This window comes from Rhamphochromis sp. 'chilingali', assembly GCF_963969265.1.
Source record: "Rhamphochromis sp. 'chilingali' genome assembly, chromosome: 19".
In the NCBI taxonomy this organism is placed as follows: domain Eukaryota; kingdom Metazoa; phylum Chordata; class Actinopteri; order Cichliformes; family Cichlidae; genus Rhamphochromis; species Rhamphochromis sp. 'chilingali'.
In genome coordinates this window covers 28,804,565-28,831,087 of record NC_137946.1, presented here as the reverse complement: position 1 = coordinate 28,831,087, position 26,523 = coordinate 28,804,565, and the positions used below count along the sequence as shown (strand labels likewise).

Sequence of the window (26,523 nt, the reverse complement as noted above, 5' to 3'; positions counted from 1 at the left end):
TGTGTTTTATATGACCACTTGTCGAAATTACAGTATTTGACTTTGCATCTTTGACCATGTGACAAATGATAGTTTTTATAGCTAGTCCCCAAAAATCTCTGTCCAGGTTCCACATGCAGGCTACTGCTGCAGCATCACTGTTACAGTCGTACTCAGACAACACGGTTCAGTGACCCAGCAGTCAAACAATGCAGTGGCAGAGACTTCCGTGTTGTCAAAAATCCTTGATCTTTACCTGAAATGTGCAATACAGTGGCATAATGTGCACCACAAGACGCACTGCTGCATCCAGGTTATGATGAACGTTCTTTTGAGCATGAGTACATATTTTAATGATGTGTATCTAATTAGGAAAATGGGCGACAAAGACAAAATGTGTCACACTTCACTGGCAGTAGTAATTAAAAGGAGTGTGACCTCTGCTTCTCTCCGCTCCACTAATCTGTGGAGCTGCCACACAGGTTAATAGATATATATATATCCTTTTAATGACAGTCGACTTTGGGGTTTAAGATGTTGCTTGTGTGAATCTGTGATTTGTACACAGTGACAGAGTGTAAGAATAAGAGCTGATGTCTGGAGATTTGGCTCTGAATGTGAAGTGGTGACAGGATACATACAGTTTTGAGGGAGTTGTTTTTCCTGCGTGTATTTCAAAACGCCTCCTCCATCTGCAGCACATTCAGTATTCGGAGCAGATACAGTAACATTATGCATTCAACAAATGGTTTCCTTCCTCTGTTTTGAAAAAGATGTAGTGACAGAATCCGCCTGGGAAACTTCCAAGTTTAATGATTAACAACTTCACCACAACATTGCTCATTTAACATTTCCTGTTTTTAAACATGCTATGCTGCTGTGAGTCTCCTCATTGATTTTAGCGGTGAGAAGAAAAATAAGGCTATCAAGGAAAAGCAGTATCTGCACAGACCCATACTGGATGCATCAGAGTTCTGGAAGTTAAGGTTTAATCTTAATTTTCCACACACCATCGCAATTATCTCTTGCTCATGGCTATGAGCAACTGTCTTTAGAAATATAGATGTAAAAGCATAATTAAAAACTAGCTATAACTCTCAGTGTGGCATTTCGGCAATAAACATCCACTGGTTTAGATTTTCTGGAAATGCTCTACAAGCAATAGTGAGAAGATGGTTTTATGAATTATGAAGCAATAGTCTGCTTCGTAATTAATAGCTTTAGTACAATACATCCTTACAGGATTGCCTATGGAGTAAGGAGTATCATTGTACTAGAATTTCAAACCAATACCCAGGAAAATACTTGATACAAAAAAAGGACAAAGCATTATTTTTGTGAAGATTGGAACAATCGGTGACACTGTTTGTGTCTGTCATAGTGAAAAAATACTGCAAGGTATACTTTTCACATCTTGGGAGATAAAGTCCAAAGTGGTCCCGGTGGTAATAGGAGGATTAGGAGGCCTAATCCCAAAAGTGGAAGACTGACTCCGGCAAACTGTAGGCATCAGAGCTCCCTGTCCAGAGGGAGCATCTGTTCTAGCAACATCTAAGATACAGTACAGAACTATCAAATTCTCAGGCCTCTGGTAGAGGACCTGAGCTTGAGGAACACACATATCATATAGACCCTCCAGAGGGTGAGGTTTTATATAAATACTGCTTAAAACAATAAAGGAATGCTTTTTTAAGTAGAGCATCAAATCAGTTAAACGTCTGTGATATTGATCTGGTCAGTTGTGTAGTGTGAGGTGATACCGGGACCCTATAAAGGTTGCACAGGTAGTCCAACTCTACCAGGGTGACACATCAATACATGCCAATGCCAGAATGTTTGCTGTGTCTCCCAGCACAGTCTCAAGAGCATGGCAGAGATTCCGGGACATAGTAGTTACTATAGCAGAGCTGCACACGGCTGTAGAAACTCCTTAACCCATCAGTAGAACTGGTATCTGCTCGTTTGTGCAGGGAGGAACAGGATGAGCACTGCAAAGCCCAACAAATTTGCCAAAGAATACCAGAATTGGCCGGTTCCTCCGACGGCACCCTGTGCTTTTCCCACATGAAAGAAGGTTCCCTCTGAGCACATGTGACAGAGGTGAAAGGGTCTGCTGCCTGTACCATCGTTCAGCATGACCAGGATAGTGGTGGATCAGTGATGATGTGAGGAGCCATATCGATGGAGGGATGCATGTAACTCTGAAGGCTGGGCAATCCTGGTGCAGTGGGTCCTGGTGCACCACCATTCCCAGCCTCATGTGGCAAGAGTATGCAGGCAGTTCCAAGAGGATAAAGGAACCCCACCCTTGCCAGATATAAATCCAATAGAGCACGTCTGGGACATCGTGTTTTGGTCGCCAGGTTGCATTTCAGACTTTTCAGGAGCTCTGTGATGCCTTGGTCCAGATCAGGGAGGACATGCCCGTGACGCCATCCGTTATCTCATTAGGAGCATGCCCTGATGTTGTTGAGCAGTGTGCACGTTTGCCATATTATTTGTCAGATAATTCAAATGCTCCAACAGGTATTAACACCACAAACATAGTTGAAAGATCCAGTGTGATTCAAATTAGCTGAGGCAGGGCCTAAAGATAAAGATGGGATACACTTTCATCTGTCTGTAGTTCAAAGCAGGCTCGTCTCACACCTTAAGTCTTGATAGTATTCATAAAAAGTTCAAGTGTACACAAATACCTAATAAAAGTGTCGTCCATAGCTGTTTTTTTGTATCATGCTTTTAAAATGTTTTTTTTTTCCTTGTATGAAGCTGGACATTTTTAATCTGGCGCACATGCCACTTGGAACGATTACATGTCCTGTGTCTTTATGGAGGATCTGGGAGTTTCAAAGACAGCCCTTTCCTGTTTCCCAGAAATCAGCCATAAACAAGCCATAGTAATGCTCCATGTAAACAGGAAACGAACCAAATCCTTGAGTTGCCTCTTGCAGCCAGGCTCAGATGGCCACTCAAGGAACTGAAGTGTTTGCTGCTTATGTGTTGGCTTCATTTTTCGGCCCTGGTTGTTTCCACTTGCTTTTACCAGGTTCTTTAAGCCAAAATACCGGAAAGCTAGAGGCTCGCTGCACATCTAGCCACTCAGTTTGGTCACAGCTGCTATCAGAGCATTTTTAATTGCACTACCTGCAAAAACACTAACTCTGCCCTACGAGTGTGCAAGACCAATCAGATAAATCCTTTTGTTTGTTAACATTAGCTAATTAGCACTCACTTTTGCTTTGACAGTGAATAATGTTGTTGTCCTTTACCTCCCAAACAGCAGCATTATTGACTCAACCAGATGCAGAAGGCTTATTATTCATTTGTAGTGATTCTTTGCAAGATATGTGTAAACACCCGTAAAGCAGAGCTTGGAAATTCAGGTTTTAGTGATTCATGCACTACAACGAGTGCTTTAAATGCCTCAGAAGCAGTTTGCTTTGTTTCACTCTTCTTTTGAGAGGTTGTGTAAATATTTTCATGGCTTGAATCTGATGGAAAATTGATAGGCCTGTGCCGCAGTGCAGTGGAGTGTCCAGCGTTGACCGGAGTGTTGTAACATCTTTTCTGTCAGTCATTTAACTGAAAAATATATATAGAACTCTGAAAAAACACCAAAATATTAAAGAAAAGTATTCTTTAAAAGGATGCTGTATAACATTCTCTGTTTACAGTTAAGACATTATTTTAGGGCCCCATGCTGCCTCACATATAGAGGAATGATTGCATCAGTTCCACACAGTGTGGCAGCATATTGATAGTGAAATAGAGTACAGAGCACTGATATCAGCTTGCTTCTTCTATCAGCCAGTATTCTGACTTTGGGCTGTTCTCAGCCAACGTGATAGGGGAGTGTTTTGCTAGATCTGGATCATGTTGTTTTGGATACTTTCATTTTGTTTCCAGCAATTTAGAATTTGTTAAAAAATAATTTAGCTGATGGTAAAATATCAGAAAATGTGAAAAGAAATCTATTTACCTTCTAGGCAAGAAATTATAATTAGAATCATGTATTAGAATCATTACACTGATGTAAAACTACTAACTACACTGTTATAATAGTTAATGAGCTTTACTCGATGTGCTCTCATAATTGTCATATGTTAAACACAACCAGTTGAGTCGGTGCTCTCGTTACATTACAGTTAAGTAAATGTTCTCATTGTCACAATACTTCACATAACACATGAGTTGGTCTTTTCATTAACATGCAAATGTGCGCAGTCATGAGCTCCAAAATCTAATAATTTCCTCTTTCTGCTAAAGCTACCTTGATAAGGTTGGAAGTTTCTATCATGTTTCAGCAAATAACCCCTGATGTTAAAAACAGATTACCGTACTAAAGTGTGCAGATCCGAGCAGCGTCGCCGTGTTCACATTACATGTCGGGTCAAAATCCTTCTTTTCCTTTCATAAGACAACAAATCAGCCCTGTGACAAAAAACCAAAACAAATAACATCTTTACTGAACCCGTCATCCCCCATGAGAGTTTTCCACTCTAATGAGAGGCACACAATGGGATGCTGAAGCAAAGCGTGCAGTCTAATTGTTCATTCAAGCACTGCATAAGCAGACAAATTAACACTTGGGCAATTTGTCCCTTAGACTACAGTAACATAATGTGCAAAGTGGGACCCCCCCCACTCCCCCTCCACTCCCATCCTTTCAAACGCTGCTCAGCTCTCTCTGATTCATGGTCAGATTTTGAGGGGATTAGAAACCGTGCACGCTACATGAACTTTCAGTTCTTTTGTTCATCAATTCAAACGCGCATTCAGATATTCAGACTTGCTCTGTACTATATTATATTTGTGAAGATTAAGTGATCTTTAAAGCGGAGCTAATATTCTTTTCTTTATTTTCTGTCATATCTAAACTGTTACAAATGTAACAAATGTGGACCAAAAGCACAGGCTGCAGACTGCTCTAAACACAATTTCAGACATTTTTCTACTTTCGGTTTTGTATCGTTTCAATGAAAGCATATATTTCTAATTCAAGCCTTTAAAATGAGGGGTGTTTTTTTTTTTTTTTTTATCAGAAAGTGGGCTGAACTGAGGAGATGCCCCCCTACCCGGGATAAGATAAGTAAGGTTTTGAAAAATGAATCATGTAAAGCTGCAGTAGTGGAGTGCAGGAGTTGGACACTTGCTTAATTATTTCCTTTTACAGGAATTTGCTTGTTTTATCTTTACAAAGAATCAGATGAGAAGATTGAAATAATTCTTCTGCCGTAGCTCAGCACAACTAGTGTCTCTAAAGTTCAGAATTTAGCGGTATAAGCTAACTGCTGATAGGGGTTCATGCATCAAACTCTTGTGCACAAGACACATCTACTCAGTTATTCAATTCAATTCAATTCAATTTCTTTATTGTCCCACAATAAATTATTCTTCTGTTAAAACAAAAAGTACTTCATTTTTGAATAATTTCATTTGGAAATCTGATATTTTCCAGCCTTTGTCTGTGGGTATTTTTCATATCACAACCTTGAATTCAAAGAATATTAGATGGAAGAGAAATATACGTATTCCTCTTAGGAGTAGTTCAAAAATGTGACTTTGAAGTGTTTAGTGGTGATAAAGTGAGAATAACATAAAAGAACTCTTGTACCAAACATGAGCGAGTAAAAAAAATTCAACTCTAATTTGAACTGAGGAAATACTAGTTGAATTACAATCTGCTGGTCAATTTCAGTCCAGATGTTTTGTTACTCAGAACCATCTGGGAAGTCATCCTTGGAGGCTGCTTGGAAAAGTTCAGGTACTCTGAGAAATACTTGGCAGGTTATTGGATGAACCATCTGTTTAGCACTGTGTAGTGTAGGCTAACTTTAACCAACCAGATCAACACACAACTGGACATTTAAAGCGCCACAGAGGAACAACAAACATCACTCTGAGGAGCACTACCTAACTTTGTACTTCAAATACCAGTCATTGTTTTGATGCACACTTACTGGACACTTTATTGGTTACAGCTCTCTAGTAAAAGGTTGGCTTTCTTTTGCCTTCACAACTGTTTACATTTTTTGTGTCATAGAGTCAAAACAGTGCTGTAGACATTCCCGTATACAATACTCAAGTAAGCTGTGGAGCTTAAAGAATGCTCAGTTGGTACTAAAGGGTGCCAAGGATATTACTCACTCCATTACACCACCAGCGGCAGCCTGCACCGTTGATATGAGGCTGGATGAATCCATGCTTTCATTACATTTATGCCAAATTCTGACCCTACGATCCAAATGTCACAGCAGAAACAGAGACTCATCACCACAAAAGTGAATTGCTGCTTCTGTTTCCTGTTCTTAGCTGACAGGAGTGGCACCTACTGTGGTCTTCTGGATTCAGAGATGCTCTTCTGCATACCTTGGTTGCAGTGATTGGTTATTTGAGTTACTGTTGCTTTCCCATATTATAGTCTTTCCAATTGGATCTCTGACATCTACAAGGCATGCTCACTGGATCATTCTCTATAAATCCTAGAGATGGACCTGCTGAGCCCAGAGGCTTAGTCAGAACACTAGCTGATGGATTCCTCGCCTGACATGGTGAAATCAGCCTGATTTTAATTCAGTTTTAGTTTATTTATATAGCACAGAATCACAACAACAGTTGCCTCAAGATGGTTTAGATTGTAGGGTAAAGCTACATAAAGGCACTTGTAAGCAGTCGCTTTCAGTAAAAACTCTGCAGGCAACAGGATGAACTATTTATCTACATGACAGTAGCTGCAACTGGAACATTATTTTGCCAGTAGTTCCTCATAAGATGCTGATTTATCTGGACAACTTGTTGTTCAGCTACAAGTGCATAACTTGAGCCCTTCAAAGATTCTGGCTTTTTCATTGAGGCATTTTAATCTTGGGTAATCTGTAGATAAAAAAACAGTCCGTCAAACTTTATTATAGGTAAAGGGAAAAAATGTGTGTTTATTAATTTCGATTCCTTTCCAGCTGAGTGATGTGAGGAAATCAGAAGGTGTTTGACCTAGTTTTGCAAAATGCATTACTTTGCACTCAATTTATTCAACTTGACTTTGAGCAATTTATTACTAATGTCTCTCTAAGTGCGTCTTTATTCCACTTCACTGTGTCCAAAACATCGCTGGTGCTAATGTTCACAGGGTGTACTGATTATTTCCTGCATGCGCTCATAGTGGCTTTATTTCAGTTGCTGCTTGAGCAATGTTCAAATTAAGATTTTTTTCAGATGCCATCCAAATAATAGCTTTGAATTTTTATGATTGTGCACAGATGATATTAGTGTGTGCATTTAAGTGCGCAATGTGCACAGAATCGCAGCGTATCATGAACGTGGCTCTCAGCTGGGAGGTGACTGCTCGGCCAGCGTCACTCAGTGGGAATTGCCTCTGCTTTTTTGCCTGCAGGCATGTAATCGAGCTAGTGTGGTGCTCCCCTTAACTGAGCATTGTGGTTGCCACTTTGATAACAGTCATCGCTCAGATATCCTCCCGTCCCTGTCGGCTGTTTCTCCTTCAGCAGCTCCATTAACACTATAATCGCCAGCCAGATCATTAATATAAAAAGCACTCTGATGTGTTTATCACGCTGCTTGGCCATGTTGTCATGTCAGGCACAGATGTATGAATGTGTAAAAGCTATCCTTCCCCCGCGTAACCCTGTGCTCGAGGCCAGAGGCTGTTTCATAGTTGTACCCATCTTTGTATGGCTCTCTCAGATCTCTTTTGAAATCAGATTTGCAAAATGTCACTCCATTCGCTAGTTGTGTGGAGCCATGTGTGACTCAGGGCTATCTACCTTTGTATTGTTTGATGTCCGGTTTTTGCCACACTTCGCCAATTTTCTCAGGTTAAAGTGTCTTCTCAGATGAGCCCACGTAAATGGAATGTGAAATAGATGCTATAATTTAGTGCATATTCATAGGTTAATGAGCAGTGCTGCTTCTGGCAACACTTAAAGGCTCATAACTATTAAAATGTTACAAAATATACACTTACTACACTTTTTTAAAGTACACCTTGCTAGTACTGGGCTGGACCCTCTTTTGCCTTCAGACTTGGTTTAATTCTTCAGATTCAGCACAGTGCTGGGAGCTTTCCTCTGAGATTCTGGTCCAGAGTCACATGACAGCGTCACAGTTTCTATAGATTTGTTGGCTGAACGTCTATGATCAGAATCTCCCATTCCACCACATCCCAAAGATTCCCTATTGGATTAAAATCTGGTGACTGTGGAGGCCATTCGAGTACAGAGAAGTCCTTGTCATATTCAAGAAACCAGTTTGAAGAGATTCAATTTTCTACCATCTGCATGTTGCAGTAGAAATCGAGACTCATCACACCATCAACAGCAACAGTTTTACCAAATTCTGGTGAAAGTGTACAAATTGTAGCCTCTGTTTCCTGTTCTTAGCTGACAGGAGTGGAACCTAGTGTGGTCTTCTGCATACCGTAGTTACGATAAGTGGTTATCTGAGTTACTGTTGCCTTCTTCTCAGCTCAAAGCAGTCTGACAGTTCCCCTCTGACCTCTGGTATCAACTAAACATTTTGTCCAAGAGAACTGACGCACTCGGGATAATTTCTCTGTTTTTGGACCATTCTCTGTAAACCTTACAGATGGTCGTGTGGGAAAATCCCAGAAGATCAGCAGTTTCTGAAATACTCACACCAGTCCATCTGTTACCAACAACTATGCCACATTCAAAGTCCCTTATATCTGTTTTCTTCTCCACATTGAAGCTCAGGTTTAAACCAGGTCATGTTGACCGTGTGTCTACATGTCTAAATGTATTGATCTGTATTAGCAAGCATTTGAAGAGGCATATCTAATAGATTATCTTTGTTTTCTGATTTTCTTTTTTTCATAACACAGTTTATGTCCACACAAGGAATGTGATTAAACTTTAATGTTTGGAAGTGATAAAGTGGTGCTGACACATAAAGTGTGATGTGGTTTTGCGCTTGACTTTTAATCGATGGCCTGACTAGCAAATGTTCCCTCTATAAATGCCCATGTCACTTCAAAGCCTTAATCCATTGTTTTAGAAAATAAAAAGAAAGAAAGGAGCAAAGGTAGATGCGTCTTCTTCAAAACATTGCTTCGAGCGCTATCTTTGATAACAGGCAGTGTGATCGCTCTGTACATAAATCATTAGACACAGCAGGAACAACATACTTGGTAGAGGAAATGATGACGCTGTAAACATTTTAACAGCCTTTCAGCACTTGTCATCATTCACTCGCTTGGAAACAATCACATCACCTGATTCAGCCTCTGTTTTCAACAGCAGACTCCTCGGCTGGTTAATGTTTTCAGTATTTCAGCATCTCATTGATTCAGCATATTTACTGGCATCGCACAGACAATATTTCTTTCTGTGCTCAGAAATCAGGAAACTAAAGAAAGTGTTTCGGCTTCTAATAAAAGACTGCGCTATCAATAACTGTTACATTCATTAATTCTTTTCTTTACTGGCAATTATGTAATTAATTAATCTTTTCAGATAATTGCGTAATGATCGCTTTCAGTGCTGCTAAGTAGCTACTTGAAATTGAATTAGACCTATCACCTTTTTTCCTGAGAGCCACAGAAATTAGGGCACGCAGCAAGACTGGAACATGATTCTGCCGCACGAAAAAAATGACTCCACTTTATTATACTCCTGTTGAGTTCACAGCACTGTTGCATCTTAGTGGGCTGTACCCCACAGCTAGCCAGATGGCTCATGCATCTGGGGTGCAAAGTAGTGTTACAAGCACCACCTTTACAAAGTGGCTAATAGAATCCTACTGTTAGCCTGAATTTAGAGACAAACGCAGGCAATGTCACAGTAAATTAAACATTAATGTCCTGACGGAGGTCATGGGAGGACAAACCGTGTGTTGTTCTTTCGGCTCCGTAAAGATCCTCCTGTAAAGTACACCTCTGTTTGTCTTCATGTCACAGTGAAACTCGTTGACTCATTAAATCTGTTTAACTATCCATTAAGAAACGGAAGAGACCCTTTTAAAGGAGGATCACAACTGTGTCGCCACTGAAGACCTAATTTATAATACTGTGTAGCCTGCTGTCATAAAAATATTATATCACAGTGTCATTCCAGGGTGGTGAGGCATAATGTAATATAATCTTCTACAGATTTCACATCACACAGCTGCAAACATGATCTTTTCCAAAAAGCAGCTAAGTAGTTTTGCTGCCTAAATCTGACCAAACCCCAAATAATAGTAAAAACTAAGGTTATTATAGTTAACTGAAACTAATCTCAAAGCTAAAACTAGATGTTTAAAAAACCTTAACGAAAACAAAAATGGGGAAAAATAAAGTAACTATAATGATTTTTGTGAACTTTAAAAAGAAGCTACAATTAAATTAAAATACAAGAAATAAAAAAATAAAATTTTATTACAAGTTCCCTGATGTGGCTTTGATGGACGTGTGTATTAACACTGATTTTCCTAAATCTCACCTCTGACATATACCCTCCATGCAATAATAATTAAAAGAGACTAAAACTAACACTAATAAAAAAAACTTCACTAAAACTGAGCATTTTAAAACAATAAAAACTAAACTTAAACAAGAAAATCCATGCTGGAAACTAAACCGACCCCCAAAAAACAACCAACCAGCCAACCAGCCAGCCAACCAAAACAAAACAAAACTAGAACATACAAAAATTTTGTAACTCTGGTAAAAACTACTTGACTTACTCTAAAAACAGTGAGATCTGTGTGTGATTTGAGCTGCAAGAATTTGTTGGTCTTCATGGCTGTTGCAACACCATGACAAAGGCCTGAACAGACTTAATTTGAACACATCAGAAAGTGCCTTCATGTACTTTTTGTCAAATCTATCTATTATTGCACTTTACAATAACTAAATGAAGGAATTTTCAAAGTGTTAAATCTTGTTAAAGTGTTCATTATAACTCATGACACAAATGTTTGGAAACAAGGCCGTAACACTACTCGATTTTCACTACTCGTAGAAGATTTCACGATGATGTTGATATTGCGATATCTAGAAAAAATGTCCAAAAATGCATGCTGGTGTTCTTTTTTTTTTTTTTTTTTTTGAAACATTTTTTTCTGTGTGTGGCTTTTTTTTTTTTCTTTTTTTTTTAAATAAATGAAGCTACTTTTGGGTGCTTGCTTATTCACAAAGGGTCGTCACAGTGGGTAGCTCAGCGTGTTTGAGTTGGCACATTTTACATCAGATGCCCTTCCTGACACAACCCCAAAGGGATTCGTGTCTCCTGCTGGGATCGAACCAGGATATAAATGAATAATTAAATAAAACTGGGACTTGGTTATTTATTTTAACTTGCAATATTTCAGTTTTTGAAATGTTGTTTTTATTGTCAATAATATTGCGATGCGCACTTACCGGCCATGCTAATACCAGGTTGGGCCCGTTTTTCCGTTCAGATCAGCTTTAATTCTTTCTGGCATAGATTCAGAAATGTTCTGGAACCATTCATCGGTCATGACAGCATCACACAGTTGCTGCTGATTTGAAATCTGGTGACTGACGACGAGTTCATTGATACTGAAGACGTAATTCATAATACTGTGTAGCCCGGTGTCATAAAGAAAGCCGTTTAAGATGATTTGAGCTTTGCTGACATGCAGTGTTAACCTGCTGGAAGCAGCAATCAGATCAAGGGATGGACACAGTCATCGCCAATTCTCAGAGAGGCTGTGGCATTGGAAAAATGCTGAGCTGGTATAAAGATGTCCAAAATGTGCTAAGAAAATATGTCCGACAACATGAGACATTAGACGCTTTCATGTTGTTTAAGCCGATTCCTGATGTGTCCATTCAAATGTTACAGCAGAAACGGAGTCTCGTCAGACCAGGCGATGGTTTTCTAGTCTGTTTTCCAGTTTTGATGAATGGTAGCTGCAATTTCCTCTTCTTAATTGACTGGAGTGGTACCCAGTGTGTTCGTCTGCTGCTGTAGCTCATCTCTGACATCACCAAGACACTGTCACCCAGAAAGGTGGATCACTGGGTGCTTTCTCTTTTGCAGTGGTTGTTTAGGAAAATTCCAGAAGATCAGCAGTTTCTGAAATATTCAAACCAAACCATGGTGCAAATAAGTAATATGTTGTATGATGAGTGTTTATTGTGACACTAATATTTGGGAAGAACCATAACTTTTAATCTTCTTAGATCAAAAAAAAACCACATTGTGTCCAGGACTTTTTCAGCATTAAAAGTACATCAGATGTCCCTTCAGTGTCTGAATGTTTCTCCATGTAATGAAACAATCTGACAAATCAGTGTTTGGATTGATAAAAACAGGGAGGTTACAGCCTGACTCAATTGAGAAAATGTATGCGCATGAAAAAATATTTAGTTTAAGATCACTGCAGCTGCATCGTTTTCAAGCTACAAAATGGCATCACTTAAATTTTCTTCAAAGTACATGACAAACGTTGACTGTTTGACAGTTAAGGTAAAAGGAAAGCACAAACTGACTGCGTATTTAGCTCAGCTCTGCAACATTAATTTGGTGAATCCTCTAATGTTTGCACATCGGCTGATATTTTCCAGGATGTCGTGGACACAAGTCGAAGCTTCAGTGGGCAGTTTTGCAGTTTGGCATCGCAAAGCAACAATGACTGTACACAGTGATTGTAGAACAATCCCCATTAATCATGTCGGTAAACTAAAAGGAAGCTAAATGCCTTCATCTTTGTGTGTGTTGGGGTGGGAGGCGGTAAAGAGGCTCAGTCACTGCTGATGAGCTCAGCTTTCTCTGGAGCAGCATTGATTCTCTGCCCTTTAGGAGAGTGCTCTTATCACAAACTGGAACTTAATTCCTAACTCGTTGTATTTAATGCTTTGGAAACTAACCAGCTATTGATAGCAAAATCTCTTAAGGGGTAATAATGTTGATAGCAATCCTAGCCATGTTGTCCGCTGGTTTAAAAAAATGAAAAGCATCCTGCATCTTATCAGCTTAGTCGAGCTTCATTTGAGAAATATGAAGAAATGAAATTCTGTAAACAGGTTTAAAATAAAGGGCTCATTTCCAACTCTTTCATTTTATTCTTGGCTTCTACAGGAATAGTTTTACATAATTCAGAATTAATAGTAGTCTTTATTTATCCTACAGTCGGCCTTTGAATCAAGCCATTTTAGCTTCTCTTTCTTTAAACCAGCTTTCCTCTGATTGGCTGCCCCTCACAGCTAGTATTGACCATATTAGTGATATCTGCTCTCTGACATCATATATTGCTGATACTTTTTCGGAAAAAAAAATGAACTTGAGAATTTAGAGCACTCTGCAGCGTGGATTACACTAATTTCATTATTTGGCATGCTGGTTACGTTTAACGTTAGCACGCAACATCGCAATTGCGATCGTGGCTCAAGAGTTGGGAGGTCGCCTTGTAATCGGAAGGTTGCCGGTTCGAGCCCCGGCTTGGACAGTCTCGGTCGTTGTGTCCTTGGGCAAGACACTTCACCCGTTGCCTACTGGTGGTGGTCAGAGGGCCCAGTGGCGCCAGTGTTCGGCAGCCTCGCCTCTGTCAGTGCGCCCCAGGGTGGCTGTGGCTACAATGTAGCTGCCATCACCAGTGTGTGAATGGGTGGATGATTGTGTAAAGCGCTTTGGGGACCTTAGGGACTAGTAAAGCGCTATACAGGCCATTTACCATTATATACATGCGACAGAAAGCTAAGAGAACCATAATAGTTGCCATTAATTTTCATTTCTTCTCATATCTTTTACAGTAAATAGCTGTTGCACTATTGCAACCACATAAAAAATGTTATGAACTGCTGATAAATACTGTAACTAACTGGAGGTATGTCTCTGTGGGTGAATAGTGAAGCTTGAAATACCCGTCAAGCCAATTACCGAAGTATAATTTCTTTATGTTTTTTCAGGCTTGAAGGTCTAGCCTACCCTTATATTTAACTAGAACTCATATAATTCTACCAAATACACCAGTGAACCTTACCTAAATATACTGGACCAGGATTAAGGATGAGGAACAAAATAAGTTTTGACAAACACATTAATGCTGTCGTTAAAACTAGCTGCTTTTATCTCACAAAAGGGAAGCTATTCCTCTGTTTCAGAGACTTTGAGAGAGCACATGATGTTTTTATGTCATCTCGAGTTGATTATTGCAATAGTTTGCTTCAGGTGTCGGTTTGTCTCTGTTTAGCCGACTGCAGCTGGTCCAAAAACACTTCAGCACGGTTATTAAAAGGCACATGCAAGTGAAATTACATATGCATGGCATGGGTTGGCACCTTTTTAAACTCTCTGATCATTTAAGTTTGCACACTTCCTCTATATCCCTGAGGTCTGTTGAGCGAATGCTCCTAGCTGTCCCGAGGCCCAGAGGAGATCGGGCGTTTGCAGTTGCTGCTCCGAGACGGTGGAACAAAGTGCCCTTTCACATGTGGACGTCTCCAGCATTAGCCGCTTTTATTCTTCAGCAGAGTTCTGTATAGTTTTATTTGAGTTGTTTTACACAACTTTTCTCATTTTTATGTTTTCATTCTTAAACTCTGGTTAAATATTTGGATAAATAAGTGTGTTTCCATGTGGTAGCTGAGAATCAGGTGTTGCTGTTGTCATTTCTGGTGTGTTCGGTTTGATAGCACTACCCTGTCAAGCTCACAAACCATGCAATGGAGTGGATACTGTACCACATGGAAGTGTGCTGAAAGTATCCACATTCAGACACAATGTGGATTTTTTTTAATTTTCATTTATCTGATATTATTGTGTAAACATAATCATACAGTTTTGGGTAAATAAAAATTCATCCACAGTTTATGATGTAGTGAAAAAAAAAATCAACAGTGAACACAAATGGTTAAACAAAAGTTAAATTTTTCTGTCTAAAATCCCAGAATGCTGTTTTTCCAATGTCCCGCCGCTGACTGGCGGTGGTTGTGATAAGGACATTACAGTTCTTTAATCAAGATGTTATTGGCTGAGCCCAACAATGCCGATACAAAACTCCTTATCCCTCTCACTGCAGTTGCGATATTGCGGTTCAGTGCGTCCATCCGTGGATATAAAATCATTCTAGAAAAGCCGGCTTGTGTTTCTTCCCACATAGCACGAGTTTGTAAGAGGAGGTAAAGTGTGGGGGAGGTGGTAATACTTAAAAGTACAATTGCAAAACCATGAAACTAATGTTCCCTGCTCATAAATATCAAAGTGTGACTGAATTTATTCCTTACGAACTGCTCAATCATTTAGAGTGTGTGAGGTCTCTTGAAACCCACACACGCCTCAAATCTGCTTCACCCAGAAAGCCCATTTTATCCGAGATGTCAACTGAAATACGCACGCTGATTTTCGCATTTTTGTTTCTTTACACTTGAGCTGCCCACCTGCAAAGAAGAGATGTTGTTTTTTAGCTTTCTGCACTTGGCAGCTTTCTGCTCCACTTTCTCTAATTAAACACATATTTTCTCACCCTTCCTCTTCACTTTCTTACAATGTGGTCAACTTGTGAAGAGTACACTCACGGGTCAGCAGGATATGAGTTTTTGCTCTATTAAGAGCAACAGGTTGGACCACATTGGATGGGAATTGCAAAGTAAAACGATGCTAGCCCAGGGTTTATCCTCAGTTCTCCAATCAAACTAAATTGGGATTATGAAATCTAAAATATTTTTGTTAACAGGATTAAGGCGTGGCCCTGAGTACATAACTGGATCCCCCTCAGATTCATGCTGCTTTCTTTTATGTTTACTTCTGTGTTGCTTCTTACAGTTACATGTTGAAGAAGAAATTAGTGGCTGAAATGCGTTCTTTTCTTCATAATGATCAAATCAAAGCAAAGCTGAATGTCTTCTCTCCCCCGGCAACTCTGTTTATGTGCCATTAAGACTAATTTCCTGCTTCTTTCTCTGTCTTTACAGCTACACTGGGAACCTTGGAATTCAGTTTGCTGTATGACCAGGAGAACAATGCACTGCACTGCACCATTAACAAAGCCAAGGTGAGCTACCAAGACGATGCTGATGATGATGACTATTACAAGATTTTGCAGTCTTTGCATGCACACTCGCAGTCGAGCGTCTCTGCTTTGTTGGTGTTTGCCTTGCATTTGGTTTATATTTAGATGAACAGATGATTCACTGCGCAGCCATCTGTCACTACTTTCTAACGAGGTTATAAAGGGCAGATTGATACAAACCAGCTGACGTGTTTTCAGTATTTTCTCAGGTTCGGTAAGATAACTGTCGAGTTAAATATTTTTGAAGAAGCCGCCTCTCGTGTCAACCTACACATACTGGCAAAAAGGCTGTGGAATAGCAACTTAACACATCCCACTGTTAAAAAAAGTGAAAGAGATACTTACAACTATTTTTATCCCAGAAGTATTTCTAAAGCATATTGCTAAAAACCAGATCATAAATGGTACCACGCCAATAAATGTCTTCTTCTTTTTTTTCTGAAGTAATTTGCTACTATTCAGTTGATTAATGGGGATTTAGGCAGCTAAAGAGTCCGATATGTTTGTTATTGGTGGAGATCAAACCTACGGAGCCCCTCTGATGACATGGTCCAAAAAATAAATAAATTGTGGCCACAAAATACTACTTCATGGGCACGAAATGGGTATAATGTGCCCACGAAATACTTATTTGTGCCCACAAAATACTATTTCGAGAGCACGAAATAGGTATAACGTGCGCACGAAATGCTAATTTGTGGGCACGAAACACTTGACCGATAACCGTGATCCTTCCCAGGCCCTTGCAGTTGGTTGACAATAAAATCTATCCCGGCATCCAGGTCGTACTTACGTCTAAAATAAAACTCAATCATACCGTCTCTTATGCTTATGTCTCTACGCAGCTGTCCAGGAATTGTATCAATATGGTGTGCACACGTTATGTATTTCGTTGCCACAAATGCGTAACTCGTTGCCACGTTATACACAATTCGTGCACACAAATTAGCATTTCGTGCGCTAATGCTAATATTAGAGCAGACCTTTACTTTTTATTTCCTCCTATTCCTGGGTAAATTTTAATATACTGCACTGTAAATCCTTTGTTTTCTGAGGTGCTCCCGTTTTTCTCATCTCATTTTCTTGCTGTTTGCTGGGAATGCAGGTTTTACCTTCCACATCCAGCTGTTTTCCTGGTAAATTCAGGGCATACCTTCAGGAGTTCACCATACTTGTCTCTCAATTGTTGGAAGTTTCTTAAATACTGCTTTTCTCACTAATTAACTCCTGTGTCTTTCCATTGAGCTTCTGTCAATTCAGCTCAACTCTTCCTGCAGATTTTCCAAATGACCGATAAAAAAAAAAAAACGCAGCTTTTCCTATTTTTGTTCTTAATTACAAAATTTTTGATTATATTTTACACATCCCTAAAAAATCTTTATATCGTGTATCTCTATAGCCTTGTATTTCCTTGTATATTAATGTTGTAGCTGTGAGAATACTGTGAAAATGCTTGCAGGGACCGCCGCAGTGGCATTGATAAATTTTTCGATAACTACATAATTACCAAACATAGCAAACTGAGATAAACCATATCTCATTTTTAATAAAAGCACCATTTTTATCTGATGTATAAAGGTTGAGCGAAGAGGTGTCGTCCTCGCTCGATCCCTTGCTTGTGGTTGTTGTGATGAAGTGATGGTTTTGACAGCCATGGCTGCCGTCAGCAGCTATAACTCTTCCTATCTGTCTGTGTGAATAGCTGGTATGGAGGAAAGTGGGCATCAGAGGAGCCTGTCTTGGCGGGAGTGTTGGACAGCAGAGTGGGCATCAGGCCATCTTGATTTATGGTGTTTATTTTCTATACCGCTCGGCTCCTAGGCTTCAGCTGCCGACCAGCCAAGCAGAGCAAACGATTTTTCTCCCTTGAATAGTGTATATAGCAATTTCCATGATTTAATTTGTTTTCTAAACCCCTTACTGATCCTTCTAACCACAGATTGTTTTGTTGGGTTTTCTGCCAAAGCTTCAAGCTTCAAGCTTCAATAGCAACTTCAGCTTCAGCCTCAATTGAGGATTTTTCTAATGAGATGTTATGGATTGTGGCTTAATGAAGATTAGGAGATTCATACAAAATCAACACTGGGAAACTTTCTTAAACTTCTGTGGATTGATGTTGGCGGCTAAAGAGGCAGAGTGCAGCAGGCACAGGGTTTTTTTTTTTTCTGTGCAGCCGTGACAGCGCACGTGACAGTGCCTATTATCACAGACGAGCTGGCATTTGGTCAGAAAAATAAATGCCATCCATTGCCGAAGCTGACAAAAGGTCACCTGACAACATGACACAAACAAACAAAACAGGTTGAAGAAAGTGGAAAAGGCTGCTGATCAGATAATTATTCTAACATAGCAAAAGATCTGAATTTAACTGGTATAAAAAGGCTTTTATAGAGGAACAGGTCAAATGTAGAAAATTCAGAAGGGCTCAACTCTACCTGCTCAACTACTCTTAATCACATTGAACCTCTCAAGAGAGGAAAACAAAGGAGGCTGAAGTAGAGCCAAAGAACCTGATGCAAATAAAAGATCAGTACTGTAGAGTCGAACTGTAAAACTGTGAAACTGTTTACAATTTCATCCTGTGTGCACTACAGAGGCATTTCTAAAGGATTCTCACTTAGTTTTAAAGAGAGTGGTACATTCTCTGGGTTTTTATCAGCTTCAAATTATATCCTCAAATTTAATTTAATTTAATTGGCAAACTACAAGCTGTTAGCCAATGAGCATGTGGTTTCACAGTCAGACCATCCCTTCTTTGTCGCTCGAGGCTTAAGAATGAGACATCAGAAACCAATGGGTGAGCTCACAGTAGCTGCATCCATATTTTATATTATCTATGGTCATTAACCAGTGGAGATAAACTTGATAACCCTCCTTTCCCAAACACAGAATTAAGCAGAATTTACAAAATTGGCTGGATTTTATTCAGTGCAATCCAAACCGAGTGACTGAGTCCATGAACTCATCATGAAAGTGCTTATGGAAGTCAAAGTCAAGTTCAAGAGCCGTTTTCCTTTAGACTTTGACAGGACCAGAAGTCTTTTGCAGCCAAAGCAGCCACAGTTTCAAAGCAGGCCTTATTCCAGAAATTTGTTCTCTGAAATTGTTGTAATTCTATCCAACTCAGAGTAGCAGGGGAAGGGCTAGAGCTCATCCCAGCTGTCATAGTGTCACACACTCACACCTTCAGTCAATTTAGAAATACCAGTTAATCTAGCATGCATGTCTTTGACTGTGAGGGGAAGCTGTGTTACCCATGCAGGCACAGGGAGAACAAGGAAGCTCTGCACGGAAAAGCCCCGGCAGGCTGGTGGATTTGAACCCTGCACTGTCTGTGCTGTCTTCATAGCTCCTCATAGCTTTTTTGATTAGAGAGGCCTCGCCCTGCAGCTCAATCAGCAGACGGAAACCTTCCCACAGTATTTTAAGATATTATTCACTTACCCAGCACAAAAGCAACAAAACGCTATCTGCATAATTTCCCATCCATTAAGTCACTAATCATTACCATGGCATTTTTTTCTATCTCCTCACGCTCGTATCACAAAGCAAATAATCTATCATCTTCAGTCACTTGTTTTCTGGGATGAATGAGTTATCCACTGTACCTCCACTGCACAGAAACAAGTTACCACGCAGTGTGAAGTTCCTTTTTCTACTAATTAATTCACTCATTAATGCTTATAGAGGCTGCTGCAGAGCCGTTTTCAGTTAAACTGTACACATAATATAAGAGGTCTGTGGGTTTCTTGGCCGCTACACATAGTAATCTACTTTTAATTTGTAAGTGGAACTGAAAGGCTCTGAACCAAGCAATAAGTATGAAGGTAATAGGACACAAAAGCCCACAGACTCTCTCTTATTAACATTTAATTAAATTCTTGCCGTGACATGTCAACAAGAAGAGAGCCAGACCTATTTGATAGGATTACCTTTATGAAAGCTACTTTTACAAGGCAAAATTACTGTGATTAAAAACCTTTTTCTCTCTTTTTTTTTTTTTTTATACCATTGAAGAAAAAAAACCCACTGATCTTTTGGCATTACGCCTTGAATCTTCAGACTGTTAATAAAACCATGTGTGAGTTCACCTTTCTGATTTCTATCATGTTGAAGTGAACTTAATTTCCATATGGCAGGCATGTCACTAAGCAAAAGGGGAGGGAAACTAGCACTTACTCAAACCAGAAATGTGCTGACTTCAAATAGTATTTCCATTAAGTTCCAGGTATAGATACAGATGTTATAGCAAGAAGCAATGATGACTCTCTGGGCTGTTATTGGTTGGTTATTGATTTTATAAAGACCTGTAGCCCTTCTAAACGAGGGAAATTCATCTACTGTCAACCATATGTTAGACTTCTTTGTACTTGTCCATCAGTTATGGATATATTTGTCAAATTTCTTACACTGAACTGGAAGTTTTACAAGGTTTTCACAAGGTAACTTTCACGTCATCAGCAAAGCATCAAACCTCTAACCCACTGCAGGTTTAACCTTTCCTACGCATGAGCAAAGCTACACAACAGCTGTGTCCCAATTCCTAGGCCGCATCGTTGGTAGGCCACTATTAAAGGCCGATTACATCACAGCCAGGCGACGAAGGCTGTCCAAATTCGAAGGCTGCTCCAAATGCGGCCGACAAATGCGTCCTTCATTTCCCCGGATTTGAAGGATGGGCCGGGTGTATCCTTCTTGGCCCAACCTATCCCAGAATGCATAGCGTGGCCCAGCCAATTCCAGTTTCCAATAATGGCGGCAGCTACTTAGTTTTATCTGCTCCATTTATCAAGAGATCACATAATTGCAATAGCGCTCCGACGTTTTCAGAGACGTCTGGATGGTCAAGGCTCACTATAGCCGCCGAGAACACGGGACTCCCGGGACGTCATTTTCAGACCCCCCGCAGTCTTTTTCTACTCAGGTTAAACATGATATATAAGTCACTTAGATAATTACAAATGTTATTGTTTGGCTTTTTTCAGTGTTTTATTTGTTCCTCAGTAAATCGGTTTGGCTGAGATTAAAGTTATAGTTTTCACACAGCTGAATAAATGTTGAACAGAAAACCGATTAAACAGAAGTGCGAGATGTTCGAGACTTTACGCCGGTGTCCTGTTATATTTTAGATAGCAAGGAGCAGACGGCTGAGTTTATTAAACTCCACCGAGACACCTGGTGACGCAAATCTGAAGGCTAGACTGTCCAATTTTACAGCCGCTCACTTCCACCCTTCTTGGTCTTCGAAGGACCCCGCCCACATAGACTGCGAGGGCAGGGTCCTTGGATGGATGCGGCCTAGGTTTTGGGACACAGCTAACATTAAAGCTTCTTTAATGGCTGAGACAGCATGATTGGCTTGTATTACTGCAGGTTAAGCTGGTGATTGGGTCTTTGGGAGAAGGGGTGGAAAAACTAACATGCTTGCTACAGTGAAATTTTGGATTTAGGTTTGCGCAGTGCAGGGTGACGACCATAGTCTCTCGAATAAGACACAGCCATTGTAGAAAACATATTCATACACCAGTTTGGCCTTTGAGTTGTGGAACTGTTGAAGATTTATTTTGGGTCATTTTTGCAGACATAAATGTCAACAGCCAGGAGCTAAAGGGCGGGGAAATAATTATTTTATGGGACTGGATTGTGTAATGTTATATTGATCAGTTCCTCATTAAGGTTTATGTAAGTATATGATAGCCATTCCATAACTGTATATTTATCAGGGGTGTTAGTAGGCTTTATTAAAATGTTTTGCTCATTTTTCATGTTTTTTATAATGTGACAACACAATAACTTAACCTTTTGTCCCATCCTCAAGAAGTTTTGCATTGTAAGTGCTGCAAATCCTGTTTTTGAGGTAAAAACAATACATAGTGGATTCCTTATATGGCTCATGAGAAGTCCAACGTGGTACAAGGTGGAAGCAATATACTTGAGTTTGAGGAAACAGGGGAAGATATGTGTGTAAACAGCATGAGAAGCGTACTGAAGCAAGCTAAATGCTACACTAGCACGTGTCAGTGACAACAGCCAGTACACGAATCAGCGAGTACACAACACAAAATGAAGGAACTGGGGTTGTGATGGGTTGCAAAGCAGCTTGCAGATGCACAGGTAATTAAAAAACGTGACTCGTGGGAGATTCACTAAAAAGGTTATCGCCTGATCTGACGGGAGTTCACCATTACTGTACATTATCAGTGCAGTGGTGGGCTACAACATCACAGGATCAGGCTTTAACATTTGTGAAAGAAGCTATTAAGTTTTAGGTCTTACATCGTTAACTTCTCTCCTTTCCTTCCCTCAGCAGAACCAGCATCCCAGGAAGCTTACTAAGCCAAGTGCATCAGAACACATCCATTATCTCACTTGAGAGAAATAAATTAATTTAGCCTCCTTGGGCTTTAATGCATTATAAGAGAGTGCATACATGTAGATGGCCAGAAAGACAAAAATAGCTCAGAGCTGGGAGCTCTTCCTCTACATGGTTGTTGGCTGAAGCAGTCAGAATGTGTGGCATCATGATGACTCAAGTACTGACAAATAAGTTCTCTAAATCTCTTTCTTTGGAGTGTTTCATTTCCATCACCCCTGGTGAGACTTTAGCAAATGGCACAGAATGACTCAGTTTTCATCTCCGAGACCTTGGCCATCAATAGAGATGCTCTTTGTTTTACAGCTAGTTGATACTGATAAAGCTCAGTAAGGTCACTACTTTTAAAGCCACAAAGGAAATGTGCAATTTTTGTGTCTTACTTTGGTATTTGAGATTGTAAATTTCCTCCTCAGAAGAAGTTCATACCAACACGTCGACAGCCTAAACAGTAGAAGAGGTAGAATGTCAGTGCCCACCCAAAATATGTGACTGTTTCCATCCATATTTGAAACTCTACCTCCTGTAGTGAGGATGTATACAGAACAAATCTGTTTTCAGATGTCGAGATGTTTTTATTACTACTTTCATTTTCAGACACTGCTTGGTTACATTTAAGCATCCAGTTGAATGGTAAGTTCTGGTAAAACAGACTGATTTGGGTTAAAATATATCATACTACAACACTGACTACAGGATGTCACCAGAACTGATACTCACAGTTCCATTCGATATTCTGAAAACACAACAAGAATTGTTTTTCTGTGGTACCATACCATCATAGGCAGTATAAGTACTGAAGCAGCTATTCTACCAGAACTGAAGGGGCCAATATACGCCTACAAATGTTCTGGTCCTTACATGCTGAACAAAAACAGAAGGAAGCCTGCAAGCCCATGAAAAAAAACTACAAATGGTGCTGTAGAAACTACATATGGAAGATGGCAGTTAGTTCAGCTGCCGAGATAGCGCCGCTTTAACTCTGACTAATAAAATCACTGTGTCCTATCAACAAAATATAATTCTAACATTTTAAATAAATGACCCATGAAGATGTCAGTAATTTAATATAACTTTCTGATAAAGCAGTTTTTGTTTAAATACTTGAGATAAACATATTATTAAGAATCGTCTACTCATATGGGTACCTACTACTAAGTTTTTGGTATCGTGTTTTCTCTAATGCTGACTACATCTGACCACTATTGTTTGACTAGTTCCAGCAGAGGCAGACTGGGTAATGTTACACTTAGAATTCAGAACAGGCGTTTTTATTTATATTAACATTTTAGTACATCTACTTTGCCTAAAATAAGATGCGGTAATGTTATAAAAGTGCCATTTTAAACATCTTTTTAAGTTCTTACTGCCCTCGTGTAAGAGAGCACTTATAATATTATAACTTAATAATAGACAAATAATTTGTCTTTCACAGTTTCATGAGTGTTTCCTTCCCACTCTTGCTAAAGTGCTTGCCCATAGGGGTCATATGATTGTTGGGGTTTTCTCTGTTTCTCTATATTTTTGTAAGGTCTTTACTTTACTATATAAACCACCTTAAGGCAACTGCTATTGTAGATTGGCACTATAAAACTGAATTGAACTGAAACTTTAATTATTCTATAACATATCACATTTTACAACATTATTTTGTGTACTGGAAAAGCACAGAAGCTAAATAAAAGTATGTGACAATGCATTAGTTGTGTAATCAAATCAGGGGTGGCTCTACAGGGGGGCAAGGGGGGGGGGGGGGGGGGCAACTGCCCACCTCCTATATAGCCCTGCCCCCTTAGCTGGCCCCTCAACTTTTATGTCCTTACAATACTTGTAAAAACGAATTGCTTGTTTGTTCAAAAGTCTCTCATAGCCTTTATTTTTTTTAGAAGAGATGATTATACTTTTTGATTATACTTCGCTGAATATGAGAAACAATCTATTAGCACCTGAAAACTGAGTGCTGTTTCAGCTTTTGATCTCCCCGACTTCAGACACAGCAGGCCGGACGGCTGCTGGAATCCACAATCACTGCTTCTTAGTGCTTCCACTCCCACCTGACTCTTCCAATTTATTATCTTAGCAGGTAACAGTCACAGTTGATCTGGGTTATTTCTTTCAGATCTAAAATGTTCTTGCACCTCGTTGCCTGCTAGAATGATCTGCAGGCCCATGGGCAAAGCACAACACGAGCCACACATGTTCAGAGTTTAAAAATGAATCAACGCCTTTGTTCCTTTTTGTCCTTGTAGTAGCACGTCATACCAGGCGGTCTATCAGCTTGTCTATCCATCTGTCCGAAGATTTGGCACATGGTAGGAAATGCCGGTCAGATTGTCCTCAGATTTGCTGCAGATTCTTCTCGACTTCATATAGATAGCAGCATCCAATTTGCCATCTGAAAGAATGTTGCACATACCAAATCAAACTTCAGTGCAATATTTTGTCCCCATCCTTTTAACCAAGCAAAGTGCATGTGTAGGTTCCTGCAGGAACTGGATTTCCAGAGTTCTTGAAAACCTGCTTTCATGGAAAGGTTACTATAGCCAAAAGGGGCTGTTTGCTTTCTTCACTGCTGGCTTCATCTCTGGGTTGCTGTACTGCTTTATCAAATCTTTGCCATCAGTGTTATTTTCACGGTACATCATATTCCTCGAGTCACTCAGAGCGGTATTGCAAGTTATTGCAAATGCATATTGTTTAGAAAGCACAGAGGGTTTAAAGAAAATATATTTCTCCTGCTTTTGTTGTATATTAAAGAACCGCTAGTCATGCTTGCACTTCTGTAAGACTTCCTCATTTTTCTTGTTTTGAAACAGTAGTATATTCCCCCTTTAATATTTGCAGAGAATGGTTTACTTTGTCAGCAATCTACATCTAGTCAGTTTCTCTCACACTAGAAAACAGTCAGTTAGCCAAAAGTCAGAGATAAAGGGAAAAGAGGTAAAGTGTGAAGGAAGAGTGGAGAGACAAGTCTCAGCCTGCACAGAGCAGGGTCGAACAGGCTAGATGAAAGGGAGGGAGACACAGCGGCCGCCTTGGAATCAGAGCATCAGGTGGACAACTTTAACACATTAAAGTGGGGAATGATGGCATATCTCTTGTATGATTGAATTTCAGTGTTGGGGCCCACTCTTTTAGTTAGCCTGTATTTGGATATTGTGTGTGTGTGTGTGTGTGTGTGTGTGTGTGTGTGTGTGTGTGTGTGTGTGTGTGTGTGTGTGTGTGTGTGTGTGTGTGTGTGTGTGTGTGTGTGTGTGTGTGTGTGTTTGGATCATCTTTTGAGATCATCTTTTCCCAGGCATGAGAAAGACACACAGTGAGTCTGAGCGCATCATCGAACAAAATCCATAGTTAGATGAAAAGTCAGAGGATCACAAATTTCACAACACTCCAATTCACTCAGCAAGGAAGTGTAGTCAAAGCGTAGATTTAAATCCTGTTTCAAATCCTGCACTTGCAAAAAAAACCCCACAAAAATCTAGGAAATTAAGGAATTTGTTACTGAAGTGTGTTTCGAAACAGTGGTGGAGAATAAATAAATACTGAAAGCATCGTCAGTCGGGGTTTCCCCAACTGTTTTCCCAGGTCTAAGCCGACCTCCTCCTGTGCAATACAAATTTATGTGTTTTGTTTCTTTTTTAGAGATACAACTATTATCTCAGCTTACACATAATGTTATCCTGGTGTTTCTGTGAACCATTTTAAAATGTAAATACGCTAAAATTACAATAAAAAGGAGTAAAAATAGAGAATAATTAACTGGACAGATGTAGCCTGTTCTCATTATTGGGATGCCAATTTAAACCACTATGTCAAAGGCACTCGGTGTTAGGGAACAAACCTGTTTGTCTACAGACGGTGACTTAGTGTGTCTATTATTTAGTTTTGTATTTCTTGCTCTAGCTCTTTGCTCTGTGATTTCTAGTTCTTCAGTTTTGCTAATAATAATAATAATTGAAACAATCTTTGAAAAAATGACTTACCAAGCATGGCAAACAACTCAAATATGTAGAGCAAAATGTTCTGAAACGGCTTCACTTCAGCTTCGATTGGAGCCTATGGTGCTGGGGGCGGAGTCTGTGAATTTACTCTATTGGTGTCATAGCCCCTGTAGGAGTTCAGAGTTAAGAGGTCAAGAGTTAATGTTTCCATTGTAACACCTCCAGATTTGACATAGAAAC

At 39.7% G+C, this 26,523-nt stretch overlaps 1 protein-coding gene across 1 annotated transcript in view; it reads left to right on the top strand.

Annotated features, from left to right (window-relative positions):
* The window catches only part of doc2b (double C2-like domains, beta), a 185,171-nt gene that overhangs the window by 72,603 nt on the left and 86,045 nt on the right, over positions 1–26,523 (top strand). The window contains exon 2 of the mRNA XM_080867163.1: positions 15,872–15,951. Coding sequence (XP_080723289.1) covers positions 15,872–15,951 — 80 coding nt within the window. The remainder of the gene's footprint in view (positions 1–15,871; positions 15,952–26,523) is intronic.